This window comes from Lontra canadensis, unplaced genomic scaffold (assembly GCF_010015895.1).
Source record: "Lontra canadensis isolate GAN:19392208 unplaced genomic scaffold, GSC_riverotter_1.0 scaffold35, whole genome shotgun sequence".
In the NCBI taxonomy this organism is placed as follows: Eukaryota; Metazoa; Chordata; class Mammalia; order Carnivora; family Mustelidae; genus Lontra; species Lontra canadensis.
The window spans coordinates 15,087,565-15,104,839 of NW_022631029.1; the positions used below are offsets into that span (position 1 = coordinate 15,087,565).

Genomic DNA, 17,275 nt, shown 5'->3' on the forward strand with positions numbered 1-17,275 from the left:
CCAGCAAAACCAAACTTGATAGTAACAGCAAACACTTACACGGTGTTTTTTATATGCTAAGCACTATTCCAAGTGCTTTATGTATATTAACGCACACAAACTATTAAAGTAATTGATTGCCATGCTTCATAACCAGATTCACCCTATTGTGTATGTGTGTGTGTTTTAACTCACTGCTTTTACAGAGTTCTTGGTAAGCTTCCAAATCCTGAACTAAAAGTAAACTACCTACTATAAATCCCCAAACATACCAATGTTGCTGGTTTTCAATCTCTTCACTATTTCAACAGTTTATTGCTCCTTGATGTTTTACCTCACTACAACTTAAGTTATTTTAAAAGGTGAACAAACTATAATCAAAAAGACATGACTGGCATCATAAAACTGAGAATCACAATCACTGACTTGTTAGGCGGAAAATGAATTTGCATTCTAACATTCTATTTCAAACCATTTTCATATATTAAGAGTATAATCAACATGCTTAGTATAAAATTCAACAAAAATACCACATGAAAAATAGTTACCTGAATTTGAATCTGGAAAAGACAAATAGCAAATATTGGTTTTCTGAAAAAGAAAACAAAAGCTATATATACTGACACACACACACACACACACCAATAAAAACAAACAGAATATTACAGCAGACTGTATGGAGCAATATTTTTACTTACTTCTTTATCAGTAAGTTTGGAATGTTGAGGATAAATTACCTGCAAGAAAAAGAATTAAATCTTGTTAGACAAATATACTAAGTGTATATTTTAGACATTAGCAGGTACTTCTAATACTGGTTGGCTATGGTTAAATAGTTTTAAGAAATAGTTCACAAACTTCCAATAATGACATATGGGAGAAGCTGGGAGAACTGAGCTGGATTTATATTAGGAAAAAAAACTTCCAAGTCAAAGTTACTTCTAAAAGAATGGTGAAATCTTGGTTTATGAAGAATAATTTACCAACTGAATTACTAGTAACTTAAAGCTTACTGAGTCTTGTCTTTGGAAACCGAAAAGCTAAAGAGAATTCGATCTATCAGCTGGGTGGTACTCAAGAAATAATGATGTTCAATCGATTCTAAGAAGTAATGCAAATACCAGCTACTTATTAAAAGAAAAACTGTAAAGAGAAAATAATTATCTATAGTTTAAGAAATCTCAAAGGCCATCTCCCACCATAAAGTCTATCCTAATTTCCTCCAATCCCTTAAAAAAGTCATTGCATTTTCTTAGGACAGGTCAGATTAGTGCCTGCAGTGATCATAGCCACCTTCTGAGGGGCACTCCTGCCCCAAAGCCGCTGCAAAGGAAGCAAGAATAGGCCAGAACAGCTCCTGTCAGAATAAGCACAAGTAAACACCAGACCCAAAGGCAGTGACTCTACAGGCCAGTCAACCAACTACCTAGATGTGGCTGGGTGTGAAAATTCTGCCCAAAAGAATACAGTGCTCAAGTGGACCAATCCAGACTCTCTTGGGAATGTAAAGAAGAAATGAGATTAAGAGCAGCAGGTTAGTGGCTGATAGCAAAAAGGGGAGAAAACAACACAGAGTAGCTAAATTATGTTAATGTTGGGTTGCTAATGTGGGCATCCATGATTTCCCACTTCTGGAAGAATTTATGAGTTCTTCCCATTCCCCAGCTGCCCCAGAGCCTAATAATCTTCCATTTCCAGATATAACATATAGTAGTATATATATATATATTTAAATGGTTTCACACATTTATTTCACTTAGCTAGTCCTCATAATAATAGACAAGGCCAGTAACAGTATCTCCATTGTATATATAAGAAAATTAAAGTAAGAAGAAAGATGGGGAGAACTAATGCTTAAAGAGTATCTTCCAGAGTTTTTAATTATCACAACAATTCTGTCAATTCTCCTTGTCTTTACAGAAGAGAAGACAAGTTCACAGTAGTTAAATAACTCTTCTGAATTTTACTTGTTTAGTAAGTGCCAGAGGTGGGCTTGAACTTAGGCCTGTCTCATTCCAAAGTACACAAGCCACCGTTCTTCACTCCACCCTTAGCAGGGATCATTACTGGGCAATCACAGCTGTCTTTCCCCACTAGGTAGGATGTGGCATATCATCCTTCTCAATCTAGGGCTACGGGGAGGGTCTAGAGAGCTGATACATTACATGAAAACCCATCTACCATTTCTGGAATAGAGAATGACACCAAAGCCAATATTCTCTCTACTTATTCTGCTTTTGCATCCCATGTTCTAACCAATCTAAATTAACCTCTGTTTCACAATTCATGAACGTATGAATCTGGTCTGTTTTGTTCACCACTCAATTTTTACACCTAGAACAGTCTCTGCTGCATAGTAAACACTAAAAATATATTTCTTCAATAAGTGGATATACCCTCAAATTAGTTCAACAACACAATATTTAATAATATGTAATTATTCTTCACACACACATAGATCTCCCTTGCTTCACCTTGAGACCATTTTATCTCGTTACCTTTAAAGCAGAAATGGCAAACTTATAATCTATTTAGCCCTATTTTATGAAATTCTCATTACATGTAAATTATACCAGAGTTGTCATCTTGATATATTTAGCGGCCTGTAGCAATAGCTTTACCTTAGACTCTAAGCTCAGTTTTATGTGAATGTCCTTCAGATTTTTCTTTCCTGAAATTAAACTATAAACTCAAAAGTAAATATACAAAATTTCACTTTTTTGTTACCTAAAGACTTCACAGTGGTTCCTCTGGACTTTGGTCTTCTATAGTTTAAAATACCAGCATGACAATATAGAAAAAAATGTTGGTATGTTTTACCCATATATATGAGTAGCTTGAATATATATAATGTGTGTGTGTGTGTATTTTAGGGGTTTATGTATGCTATATATATTTAAGTAAGCTAAAAAGGTCTAAGAACTATATAAACTATCAAGTCTGCCCTTTAAAAACTCTGATTGTACTAGATTATCAAAGAGTAGTCTAGAATTTCATTTTAATGTTCTCCATTAGGACTGCCCAGTGTTCTAATTCAGAATAGATAAAATACTCAAAAAGAAGTAATGTACCTTTATATGTTATAGATATGAAAATGTCCACAGTGTACTTAAGATAAAAAAAATAGAGGGCGCCTGGGTGGCTCAGTGGGTTAAACCTCTGCCTTCAGCTCAGGTCAGGATCCCACAGTCCTGGGACTGAGCCCCACATCAGGCTCTCTGCTTGAGGGAAGCCTGCTTCTCACTCTCTGCTAGCATTCCCTTTCTTACCGTCTCTCTCTCTGTCAAATAAACAAAGTCTTTAAAAAAAAGAAAATAGAAAAAAAATCATACTTAATTTTAAAACTTCAATTAAACTCCCTAGGTAAAAATTTAGAAAGTAACCACTGCCAAGTATCTCAAACTGCACAAATTGCAACCATTACTAGGTTATCTATGTACATAATTTATCTTGTAAAAAATAAAGTATAAATTTAAGTATGGGCAATCAATGTTAGTTTAGTCAGTTAGCTCCTGATAACTATACAGGCATTAATCAACTGTGGATTGGCCCCAGTACCTGGAGACGCCTCTCGCTTGAAGTTTCCTCTCTCCACAGCTCAAGTCCAGGCATCTCTGTCCCCCAGGCCACTGGCATTCCTGGGAGGCATCAAAGGGGGACAGAGAGCATCAGCTAATGTCACCCTGGTTCTGTTACCTATGTTAAGATCTTCCATGTTATAAGAAATAAGGGAGAGATGGCCCAGTAATAAGCCAAGAAAAAAGTAAGTTATATTTGATATCATTATTAAGGCCTAAAAATGATAACATAGCATAAATATCTCACATGATGATGTAATAGGAAAAATGTAACCCAGGAAAAAAATACTAACATATCTGCTGGAAAAGAGTATTACAAAACGTTTTAAATCAGGTTATTCTCTTCAAAGGTATGTCTATCTGCCACTTGCCCCTGCATATCCTAATATTCCCACCTCAATGCAGAAGTAATTATGGGTCCCAGGAAAAAGAAAATTAGGAACACCAGTTAACTTACTGCTAGTACCACTCGGACATGGGAAAAATTCATGCCTGTCATGCATCCCAGTTATCTGTGAATGGATGCCTGCCTGTTGTCATGTCATTCAGTGTCTGTTTCCATTGCACAACCCTACCCTAGCATCTCAGGCCCAGCAGAGACTATATCCCAGGCCATCCCAGGCCTGCCCTGATTTCCTACATTAACATTAATCACATATAAATATCATCAAAACATCATTAAAAAGAGGATTAATTTCAAACCTAATAAGAACCCTGGCTGCCTGTCAGTCCATGGAGTGTGCAACTTTTGATCTTGGGGTTGAAAGTTTGGGCCTCACATTGGGTGCAGAGAGAACTTAAAAATAAAATCTTATTCAGTTATTTATTTTTAATTTTTTTTAAGTAGGCTCCACACAGAGCATGGAACCCAATGCAGGGCTTGAATTCACAACCCTGAGATGAAGACCTGAGCTGAGATCAAGAGCTGGATGCTTAACCAAGTGAGCCACCCAGATGCCCCCAAAATAAAATATTTTTTAAGAAGTTATGTCTTCAAAGATTAGACAATAATACTCATTCCAAACTGAAAATGGAAACTGTTTACAGGCAAAAAACAAAAACAAAAACAAAAACAACTCCAAAAAAAAAAAACCCCCAAATCTACATTTTTCAATTGGTTATGTATTGGTTATTTTTAAAAGCTGGCTGGAAAATATCTTAAGATATGTTAAACATAATATCTTTTTAAAGGCTTTTTAATATGAAAAATAAAGCAATGACAACCCAGTAGCACTGAGTACACCTAACGCTGAGATGCTGATTGCTAAATACCATTCTGAAATAAAAAGAACCAGGGCATCTTAGGAAGGTAGAAGATTACAGGGCTGGGACAGGAAAAATACAAGATAATCCTGGAGCATCTTGTTGTGCCAGAAAGGAAGCGTTCAAAAAAAGGAGGGGGGAAGGATTAAAGGACACAGGAGCCAACCTAAAAAGGTACCAATGCTCAAAGCTGGGATGATTTGATTAACAAAATAAATAATGATAGTATTAGATTATAACCCAAATAATAAGTATCCCTCAGTCTGTACTGATATAGATAGAGGGATGGATGGATGAGAGAAAAGGGACAGCTCTTCCTCATAAAAGAATTCTAACTAATAAATACAGAAGGAGTAAGGAAAATTAAAAAATCACAGTTAGAACACCAGAATAGTAATTGCTGCAAGTAAGATCCACTCATGGATGCAGCTTCTAAGCTGCAGACCAAGCTTAGAAAACAAGATACTGTGCAGTTCAATTTCTAACACAATAAACACTTATTAATTACAAAGACAAAAACAGTAACTTTATAGTGGATAAACATGGCAGACATCATCTCAACCAAGTAATCAAGGTTAAAGTTACCAATAATGAGACATTTTAATTTTAATATCCTGTACTTCTTGAGATGATGTTCTGAGAAGGACACATCATATCTGCGGTATTCTTCCCAGTAATTTTTAACCTCAGACTAATCATGACAACACACTAGAAAAAAACAAAATTTAAAGACATACTATAAACTATATGAACAGTACTCCAAAGAATCAAGGTCATGAGAGACAAGGAAAGACTGAGGAGCTCCACAGACAGAAGAGGTGTATGGAGTTATAATACCTACATGCAATGTAGAGAACTGGATTGGATCTTGAAACAGATAAAGCACATTAGTAGAAAAACTGGTGACTCCCAATAAACTCTGTTTAGTAAATTGTATCATGCCAATGTTAAATTCTTTGTCTTGATTATTGTACTATGTTTATGTAAAATGTTAACTTCAGAGAAATCTAAATAAATTACTTATATAACTCCATGTAAGCCAAAAATTATATCAAAATGAGGTTTTAAAAAAAGTAACACCTCTACTTCATATCATATACAAAAACTAACCTAAAGCGGATTAAAGACCTAACTGTAAGAGTTAAAACTACAAATATCTTAGAAGAAAACATGGGAATAAATCTTTATGGCTGTGGATTAGCCAACAGCTTCTTAGATATAATCAAAGCACAAGCAACCAAAGAAAACAGAAACTGAACTTCATCAAAATTTAAAACTTTTGTGTTTCAAAGAACACTACCAAGAAGGTGAAGACAACCCACAGAATGGGAGGAACTATTTGCAAATCATGTATTTGATGAGGGTCTAAGGTACAGAGTATATAAAGAATTCTCACAATTCAATAAAAAAGTCAAGTGACCCAATTTTTTAAATGGGTAAAGGATTTGATTAGACATTTCTCCAAAAAAGATATACAAAAGGCCAATAAGCATATGAAAAGCCACTTGGCACCATTAGTCATTAGGGAAAATGCAAATAAAATTATAATAAGATACCATCTCATATCCACTAGGACCGCTGTAATCAAAAAGACAGACAAGAATTAGTGCTGACAAGATACGGAGAAATTAGAACCCTCACACATTACTAAAGGAAATGTGAAAATACAGCCACCCTGGAAAACAGCTTAGTAGTTTCTCAAAAAAGTAAACATAATTACCTTATTACATAGCAATTTCATTCCAAGACAAGTGAAAACATATGTTCACACAAAAACTTAAAACAAATGTTCATAGCAGCATTATTCATAATACCCAAAAAGTAGAAAAAAAAAAGCAAAATTTTCATCAAATGATGAATGGATAAGCAAAATATCATATTTCCTTTTAATATATAAAATTCAGCCATAAAAAGGAATGGAGTACTGATATATACTACAACATGGATGAACTCTGAAAATATTATACTAAGTGAAAGAAGCCAGAGAAAAAAATGCAAAATGAAATTGTTTGATTTCATTCATATGAAATGTATAGAATAGGAGAATCCATAGAGAAAGTAGATGAGTGGTTGCCGGGGTCTGTGGGGAAGGGGCAATGGCTCATGACTGAAAGAAGACATAAGGGAAATTTCTGGGGGGCAGTGATAACATTGTTTCTTGATCTCCAGAGTAGTGAAATGATATGCTCACTTTATGAAAATTTATCAAACTCAGGGGGTGCCTGGGTGGCTCAGGGGGTTAAAGCCTCTGCCTTCAGCTCAGGTCATGATCTCAGGGTCCTGGCATCCAGCCCCACATCAGGCTCTCTGCTCAGAGGGGAACCTGCTTCCCCCTCTCTCTCTGCCTGCCTCTCTGCTTGCTTGTGATCTCTCTCTGTCAAATAAATAAAATCTTAAAAAAAAAAAAAAAAAAAGAAAGAAAGAAAATTTACCAAACTCAGGATTTGTATGCTTTCCTACATGTATGTTATACTGCAATAAAAATGTTTACTTTTTTCAAAAAGTGGGAAAAAAACAGCCTGACATCACAGTATCAGTACAGACTGGACCTCAGTCTAAGGTTCCAGCTCACTCAAGAACTAAACTAAATTATATTACTATAAAACGTGATCAGTTTGAACATGGAATGGACCATGAAGCATTTTTCTCTAATAAGAGTAAAGTTTAGATACAATTGTCCATTTTTCACATCATTCATCACAGTAAATACAGAAAACATAAAGCACCTGTGAACCGACTAACTGGAGGGAGGAACATCCCAGATTCCTCCATACTGGGATTATATAATTTCATAACAGAACCAGAGATCAGTAGCACTGAAGAAGCCCTTATACTATCTGGGAGCCTAAGCTCAGGAGATTACTCAAACTTCAACTCTCAAACCACAGAACTACATCAAGCTACTATGAAGTGCTACAAGTTCACAAGGAAATTTAAAGGCCATTATTAGCATCTGCAAACCCTCCTATTATAACCCTCACTGTTTAATGGCCTACCGTCCATGTTAGACTGGAAGCTCAATGAAGGGAGGCTTCATCAAAGCTTTATCTCCAAAACACAACAGTGTCTGGATATGGTAGCTGCCCAGAAAGCATCTGCTGAATAGATAGTTCGATGAGACAGTCCAGCAAGTTACACCAAACACCTGTTTTGATTAAAACAGTAAACTTGCAGAGGAGCAAATACTGGGGTTATAGAGCATCCAGTTTGAGGGAAAGACACAACCCTTCACACAACTGTCTTCACCCTTCTCAAAAAAATAAACAAACTTTGCTAAGATAAAGAACACTGTAGTGACTACCTCAGGCTCCACCCTGCTAGGGGATAAAAAGGAAGAAGCAAAAAGCAGAAGTGAAAAAGAAAGGGGAGTAAATTCTAACTGCTCTTTAAAAAATGGTACGGAAGTTTGCCTTCACCCCACAGCAGAGCTTTATCTTCAATTTGGGGCTTTTTTGTTTTTTTTTATTTTTAAAAAAGTGTGGGGCACCTGGGTGGCTCAGTTGGTTAGGCATCTGCCTTTGGCTCGGGTCGTGATCTAGGGGTCCTGGGATCGAGCTCTGTGTCAGGCTCTCTGCTCAGCTGGGAGTCTGCTTCTCCCTCTCCCTCCATGCTCTCTCTCGGTTTTTTCAAATAAATAAATCAACAAAGTGTGTATGGGGGCAGAGGGAGGCTGAGATCAGTAATCCAAATGAAATCAGGACTCACACAATATATTAATGATCAACTGTCCTGCTTTTTACAGATTATTTCATTGGGTTGAAATTATTTTCAGCAAGAGGTGGAATACAATCTAGATGTACATACAAATAGGCTATGTCATAGATTATCAGCAAATGAAACCTTATTGACTTGATTTCTAGGAACTGCTTTATTTTTAACTTTGATTTTTCATTATACATGTATATGTATATATTTTAAAAGATTTTATTTAAATGGCAGAGAGTACAAGCAGGGGGAGCAGCAGGGAGAGGGAGAAGCAGGCACCCCACTGAGCAGGGAGCCCAACATGGGGTTGGGCCTGGGATCATGACCCGAGCAGAAGGCAGCTGCTTAATGGATTGAGCCACCCAGGCGCCCCATTTTTTTTTCTTTTTTAGTAATCTCTACACCCAACATGGGGCTCAAACTCACAAGGCCACGATCAAGAGTTGCATACTTTTATGACTGAGCCAGCCAGTTGTCCTCCCAGGAAGTACTTTAAATACTTGGGATTCACATCTGAAACTGTGGATTTTTTAAAAAAATCAATTTAAGGCAAAATAATAGGAGTAAGAAAATAACCAAGAGCAGTCCTACACTGATTACTAAACGTGCAAGGACACTAACTATAATAAGGGAGGAACATTTGGGCACACATTAAATGACAGGCATTAACTCTTAAATGCATTCTCATTCTTAGTACCTCCAACAATACTCTTAGGGTATTATTTTTCTGCTTTATAGTTGAGGGAAATGAGACTCAGAAAATTGAAGAAACTGGCCAAAAACCAGACAACCAGATGTTCAAAACCCGACAGGTTGTGCTCTCTTTACTAGAGGGAGAGGGACAAGCAGACTCTGCACTGAATGTGCAGCGCAACTTGGAGCTCCATCCCACCATCCTGAGATAATGACCTGAGCCGAAATCAAGAGTTGGATGCTTAACTGAGCCATCCAGATGCTCTCTCCCTTTTTAAAAAAAAATTATTGAAAAAAAAAACTTATTTTTTTAAAAATTTATTTTTTTATTTTTATCTTGTTTATGTTTTTTGAGAAAGATGAAGCCAATTGTGTGAAGGGTTGTTTCTCTCCCTTTTAAACTGGATGCTCCCAAACCTCAATTTTGGACTGAAATTGTCCAAAGAGTTGATAAAGACTTTAAGGAGGAAAAGCTACTAATGATGCCTCAATTCTTATAAAATGAAGGACTAGAGAAGTTCAGGAGGTGACCTCACATTACAGAAATGTCAACTTCCTAGGACACTCTAAGTTCATGTGATTTTTTTCTTAGTTTTAGAGCAATGTTATTTAATGAATTATATAACCTTCTTCTTCTTCTTTTTTTTTTTTTTTTTAGTTTCAGAGGTGGAATTTAGTGATTCATCAGTTGCATACAACACCCAGTGCTCATTACTTTCAGTACCCTCCTTAATGCCCAACACTAGTACATTAAAAGGATTATTCACCATGACCAAGTGTGATTTATTCCTGGGCTGCAAATCAACCAATATGACACACCACACTAATAAAAGACAAGAACCAGATGATTCTGGCATTTGACAAAATAGAGCCTCCTTTCTTGATAAAAACTCTCCACTGTGTAGTTCATGTGATTTAAAGGCTCTCAAAAATTCCTCTCCCTTTCTCTCTCAAATACATAAATCAATCAATAAAGTGTGAGGGGGTGTTTGGGTGGCTCACTCAGTTAAGAGACCAACTCTTTGATTTTGGCTCAGGTCATCATCTCAGGGCGGTGGGATGGAGCCCCAAGTCAGGCTTTACACTTAATGCAGTCTGCTTGTCCCTCTCCTTCTGCTCCTCCCCTCTCTCCAACCCCCCCAACTCTCTCTCTCAAATAAATAAATAAATAAATAAATAAATAAATAAATCTTTAAAGGTGCTCAGAAATTCAAAACATTTCTAAAATGTGTGTACAAGTAGCAAATAATTCTCTACACTGTGAAGATAAAAGAAAAACCACAAAATATCCAAATTAAGAAAATTGGTTAAATAAATTATGTTCCATAAAACTGTACTAATGAAGAGTCTTTAATGATCTGGTAAATTGTTTATGAGCATGTTTATCAATAAAAGCAGACTCTGGGGTCTGCTGGGTGGCTCAGTTGGGTAAGTGTCTGCCTTTGGCTCAGATCATGATCCCAGGGTCCTGGGATGAGTTCCAAGTTGGGCTCCTTGCTCAGCGGCGAGCCTGCTTCTCCCTCTGCCTGCCACTCCCTCTGCTTGTGCTCTCTTCCTTTCTCTCTGGCAAATAAATAAAATCTTGAAAAAAAAAAAAAAAAAGCAGACTCTGATAGTCAATCTGTTTGGGGTATTGCTGCCCAGCCCATGCTTTGGAAGTGTCCCCTCCTCCTTTTACAAGTAGCCACTATGGTCACTGAAACACGATTTCCTAACAGATGACTGAACAAAAGGGAGCACCTGACCCATGCTGGGCCAATCAGATATTCCAGTATTTGAACTGAGCTTCAGCCTGGTTCCAGAATATAAAAGTAGTTTGGCTAAAATCAGTATCACAATAATCCAAAATCAAGAGAAATTGAGGAGCAGAAAATGAGAGCCTTGCAAAAGAAACCAGTCTCGGCACAAAGAATGGCACAGACTGGCAAATAGAAGCAGAGACAAAAGACCACACAGCTCTGGAGAAACAAAGGCAAAATGCCTGAGGCTTTCCAAATCCCATGAGGTTCATTCCAGCTTCCTGCAACTGGGTTCCAAGAGACTCCTTACAATCAATCTTTTTTCTTACATTTATTTGAGAGCGTTTCTGTTCCTAACAATCAAATTAATTCTTGACAGATATGAATTATGTAAAAAAAAAAGCATTAATGAAAATATCAACTATTAATAGCACTTGTTTCTTGGTATAATTATGAGTGATGTCTTCTAATGTTTATAATTTTCTTTCTTGCCAAGTTTTCAACAATGAGCATATTATTACTCAATCAGGGAGAAAAAACTTGAATAAATGAGGCAATTCTGGATTCAGATAATTAAGGCTTTACTATATAATCAGGTAATTTTAGAGCTGGAAGTGCCTTAGAGTTTATAAAAATCCAGAGGATTTGAAACTGCGTTCCAGAGGACACGTGGATTCTGTGGTGACGCCCTAGGGTCACTTTGTGGGAGAAGGAAGAAGCTGAGCACACCTCCTATAGTCAACACCTTTTATAGTTTCTTCCCAACTTAACAGATACTGTTCATTGTCCCCTTTACCAAGGACAGGGCCTAACAGACATTTTATGCAAAATGGACCACTCCTCTAACCACACAGTCTTCAGCTGATTGTTTGCCCCAAACCAGGCCTGAGTACCTTCCTCTGGCATCTCTTTTCATTGAAGTGGCTGAAAAGGGCAACTTCTCCACCATAAGACTATAGAAGCCAAGGAAATAAGTTGCAGAGAGCATGAAGCATGAACAAAATCCCAAAAAACAAAAGCATAAGCAAGAGGCTTCCAAGTTATGGGCTCTAGCCATTTTATGAAGCCCCAATAGTTTTATACGTTGAGTATCTTGAAAACTCTATGCCTTACAGCAAGTTTCCTTCTCTGCTTGAGCTATAGCTTAGTTTCCATTGTCTGCAACCAAATACACACACACACACACACACACACACACACAGACCCCATCTCAACCAGGTTAGCCATTGAGGTCCCATATTGGATTTTTATTTAGACAGGGAAAAGTTTCCCTGTTTAAAAAAAAAAAAAAAAAAGTACTGATTCTACTAATACTTCATTTTACTAGTGAGAAAATTAAGGTTCAAAAGTCTTGCCTTTACAAAGCAAGTTAAGGAATTTTCTCCACTGAAAATGAAAAGGGAATTTCAATACTTCCCAAACACAGACTTACGTAGGTCTTGAGTCACAGGTATTGTTCCCAACATTTTCACCAACATTAATTTCTCTAATTCTCACAGCAGTGCTCTGATGCAGATACTGTTACAGAGGGAGTGTGAGTCAAGTGTAGTAATATGCCCAAAGTAACAGACTCAAATCTAGGCAGTCCAGCTCTGGAGTCTCAGTTCTTGACTGATATGCTATACTGTCCCTTTGATAAGGATTTAAGCTTAACCAAGTGGTGCTGTTCATGCATCTGTTTAAAATTTACAAATGGTACTTTCTGTGATGGCACAACAGAGTCTTACATCTCTTTCAACCCTAAAATTCAAAGATGGTGACAGCACAGGTGTCTTCTAGGATATTTTAGTACAAATTTAGTTTTTACCCATTCTTTAATTAATTTCCCTTCTGAGTCTCCATGGTTGTGCATTATAGGAATTGCGGCTGGAGCTACTGTATGTCACTTACCCAACACAAGTCTATGTTCACCACCCTCTTTTCCCATTACAGCCACCCCACCTGTCCATTTTGGCCTGGATAGGGCCATAATACAAAAGTGAAATACATTTTTTAAACTATTTCATTATATTCATTACTAATTTGTGTTCCTTTTCCTTCTTTTAAAAGTGGCAAGGTATAATATTCTACATTTCTCATAAAAATGAAACAAAATTATGTTGCAATCCATTTAATGTGTTTATCTTTCTTTGGATCCTTTATTAGGGAATCTTCCCCACCCTCATTCAATGCCTTCTAAAATCAGTGATTCTTAATCTGGGAACAGTGGAACAGAAGATCCACTGATGACCACCAGATAGTCCACAGAAGAATATACTTAATTTTGTATTAGTAAGCATTTTTATAACGGAGTTTATATTTTTTTAAAAGATCCAGAATGCAAAAAAAGTTAAGAACTACTGACCTAAAGGAAACTGTTCAGTAGCATATCCCATGGGAAATGAAATTCAAAATAAGTCCTTTATGAGTCACATTTTTGTAGCATCTCAATTATGCTAAATTATGCTATGCTGTCTATCCGGTCAGAAGAACATGTTTATAAATAATGTCCCAAATGATTAGAGTCCACAAGGATCTCCTTCAGCTACTTTAAAATACAATCAACTACAACAACCCACTCCTAAGTTTACGGTTAAATTGTATTTTACTACATATATAACTTCAGGTTAACATGTCAATGTAAATGAAAGATGACTTATAAATCTCTAATTCAAAGTCTTTGGAAACTGTTGTTTGTCTCGACAAGATAAAGAATTGCTCATGTATTCACTCATTCCATCAAGTACATATGGAACACCACTAATGTACCAAGCATGGGATTTGGCCCTATCTTCTTCCGTGATTAATTCTTGGTTCCCCTCTAAATTGTTGTCTAAATCTACAAATACAGGTTAAAGCGTTTTGTTCATATTTGTATGCGCAGCAACCAGCATAAGGCCTACATCTTAGTGGAAACCTAATGTGTACTGAACTGCATAATGATAAAACAGAGAAGACATGTTGAATACAAAAGCAGTAGCTTTGCTTTAAGAAAAACCTCCCAAGCCCATTTTCATAGCTAACTCATGACACTAAAGTCTGAATGAGGTGGTTCATTAAAATCTATCATCACCAAAACAAACAGACAAAAATTTTCTAAACATACCTCCTCCTAATAAGGTTTTCCTTGGATACAATGACAAGACATGTCTTACGCTACAAAAGGGACCCTAAATAATGTCAAGAATAAATAACATTCGAAGGCCTTTTCAATAAGACACCATAAGATGGAAAACTTGAATGATTCACAAGCAAGATGAACTATGAACTACGTTAATCTTGATCACAGCTTTCAAGCCAACTCTTTTCAAAAGCAACGTCAAGGAATAAAAGAAACGATTTTTTTAAAAATAACAGAAATGAGGAACAAAACGAGGAAATGGAGAAAAATCATGCTGAGATAAGCATTTTGGCTCAGGCTGAGGGGAATGCTCTCAGAATTACTGGAAATGGCCAAAACGGTCAAGGAGTCTAAAAAGTTGGTTGTGTGAGGCTTGGTTATTATAGTTCACCCTATGTCAGGGGCATTGTTCTCCTCTTCAAAAAAGTCCCCAACATCCTGCCTGCAGCCTTCTCCCGGTGCCGCTAACCATTTGTTATTCCTGTGACACCGGGCTAAAAACAAAAATAAACAAAAACGAACCTCAGCAAGTATTTAGGAGGGGCCTAGAGAGAACTTTTCACCCCTAGCCGCAGCCCACGATCCTCCCACGGGAACTACCAATGGACCGCAGCCCGGCCCGACAGGCGAGGGGCGGCCGGCCACGCCCGGATGCGCGGCAGCCGAGGTCCGGGCCCGCCGGCCACACGCTCTGCTGGGGCCTCCCCGGCAAGGAGACCCGGACGAGGCGCCGGGGGCAAGGAGCGGCCGGGCCTCACCTCCACGGCTTGGCCCAGCTCCAGGTCGAAGCCCACCACACACACGCAGTGCAGCCAGGCCGAGAAGCCGTCCCAGCGCAGCAGGCCCCGGCCGCGGCCCTCATCCTCTTCGTCGTCCTCCGGCGTGCCTCCCGCCGCCACCACCACGGCCGGCGTCCCGTGGTCCTCGGCTGCCGCCAAGGCCTCATCCAACGGCCCGCGGGAGCCGGGTCCTGAGGCTGCCAGGCCCCGCAGAGCCATCCGCCGCCCCCTTGCTGTTCGCGCCGCCTCCACTGCGGACCGCGCAGCAGAGCGCTCCCGGATCCGCGCAGGCGCAGCCGCCACTACCGCAGCGGCAGCCGCCGGGGAGGGACTCGGCCGGGGCGGGGCAGGGGCCGGGGCGGGGCAGGGGCCGGGGCGGGGCAGGGGCCGGGGCGGGGCCGGGGCCCGGGCGGGACTGGGGCCCACGTGACCCTGGGAGGCCGGCTCCGCGCTGGTGCACCTTACCACCGCGCAGACGTGGGGTCGTTTTGCTGGAGCTTGGCTGTGTTGACGAAGCCAGCCCTGACATCCTTGTCTTAAAGCTCTTCAGGAGTGGTTTATGAATCCTGATACCTTTCTTCGAAGTCCAACGATCAGGGGAGGAGTTAGTCTTGGAATGATACGTTCACAATTATAAGGTATTATTAAATTATTAAACATAGTGGTAACGGTGGCTAAAACTGAATACTTACTCCTTTCAGTTGATGCGCCAGCAAGTACTTTCCAAATATTTACTCTATTGACTTTTCAAATCATGACCAGTAGGTAGACTTCATTCTTTTTACAGATAAGGAAATTGAGATGCTGAGATGTTACAGGACTAGCCCAACAAGTATTACAACTTTGATGACGGCTTTCTGTTCACTCTCTCCTTTGCTGATTCAGAGATCTGTGCCTTCACTTAGCTGTTCCTTTTCCACCAAGGCCCCACCCACCTTTCTTGATCTAGTTGCCTGTGACTCATTCAACACTCACACATCTGCAGTGCTTTCTGAAACCAGGTTGGCCTCCACAGCAACCTGTAGATCACTGTAGACCAGTCTCTCTTACCAAGGGCCTAGTCTCAGGCAGCTTTGTGGCTATGGTTGTTTAGATTTTATTATTATTATTATTTTTTTATTTTTATTTTTATTCATTTATTTGACAGAGATCACAAGTAGGCAGAGAGGCAGGCAGAGAGAGAGTAAGGGAAGCAGGCTCCCCGCTGAGCAGAGAGCCCGATGTGGGACTCTATCCCAGGACCCTGAGATCTTGACCCGAGGGGAAGGCAGTGGCTCAACCCACTGAGCCACCCAGGCGCCCCTGAAGGCAGACGCTTAATCCACTGGCCACCCAGGTGCCCCAAGATTTTATTATTTTTTTTAAGATTTTACTTATTTAAATTTCAGAGAAATAGGACAGAGGCACAAGCAGGAGAAGAGGCAGGCAGAGAGAGAAGCAGGCTCCCTGCCAAGCAAGGAGCTTGATGCAGAACTCCATCCCAGGACTCATGACCTGAGCTGAAGGCAGATGCTTAACAGACCAAGACACCCAGGCATCCCTAGATTTTATGTTTAAGTAATTTCTATATTCAACGTAGGGCTGGAATTATAACCCCAAGTTGCACACTCAACCAACTAAACCACCCAGGCCCCCCAAAATGCTTTGTATTCTCAGAGATCAGCACTGTGCTGAGCACCCAGGAGGCACTTGGTCTTTTGAATTATTACCGATTATTGGTCCAGCGTAATACTCCTGATTAGGATTTTATTCACCACATACTATGCAGAGTATAAACACCACAATGAAAGTAAATAGGAAACACACAAGAATAATATCCCAAGAGAAAAATCAGTAAAAGACAATGGATAGTAACTGATGATAAACAATTTTTTTTAAATCAGTTTTGGGTGATTGGGTTATGGACATTGGGGAAGCTATGGGCTATGGTGAGTGCTGTGAAGTGTGTAAACCTGCCAATTCACAGAGCTGTACCCCTGTGGCTAATAATACATTATATGTTAATAATAAAATAAATAAATAAATAAAAATCAGTTTTCATGCTTTTACACACATTATCTTACCTAATCCTCCTCACAACCCGAAAAGGCGGATCTCATTATTTTTCCCATATTTACAGGTAAAGATTCTGAGACTCCATGAGATGATGATGATGCACAGCCAATTGGTGGCCTAATGGATTTAAACCCAGATCTCTCTGAGTCAGCCTAGCTCCTAAGCATTTTGCTGCACTGTCCTGTCAGATTTACCCCATTTGACAAACATTGTTCTGTATACATCCTTCAGATTTTTATTTCGAGTGTTAGCATCAATATTTCAAGAAAAGGGTCAAGTATCATCAGCCATCAGTAGTGATGTTTGCTAGAGACTATTTTTAGTACATCAGATGAACTAGGAACAGGATTAAAGTTAAAAGCCAAGTCTGTGGCCAAAGCAATC

General features: G+C 39.0%; 1 protein-coding gene across 3 annotated transcripts in view; it reads right to left on the bottom strand.

The window, feature by feature from the left end:
* Positions 1 to 15,129, bottom strand: part of DENND6A (DENN domain containing 6A) — a 60,117-nt gene extending 44,988 nt beyond the window's left edge. The window contains exons 1-4 of one of the 3 annotated variants that reach the window (XM_032868382.1): positions 14,816 to 14,926; positions 3,538 to 3,617; positions 678 to 716; positions 528 to 570 (exon numbers count right to left, since the gene is read on the bottom strand). In XM_032868382.1, coding sequence (XP_032724273.1) covers positions 528 to 570; positions 678 to 716; positions 3,538 to 3,615 — 160 coding nt within the window. In that variant the 5' untranslated portion in view covers positions 3,616 to 3,617; positions 14,816 to 14,926. Of the gene's footprint in view, positions 1 to 527; positions 571 to 677; positions 717 to 3,537; positions 3,618 to 14,815 lie in introns of all 3 variants that reach the window. The other 2 variants (XM_032868381.1, XM_032868380.1) reach the window with 2 other exon arrangements.
* Positions 15,130 to 17,275: the final 2,146 nt, after the last annotated feature.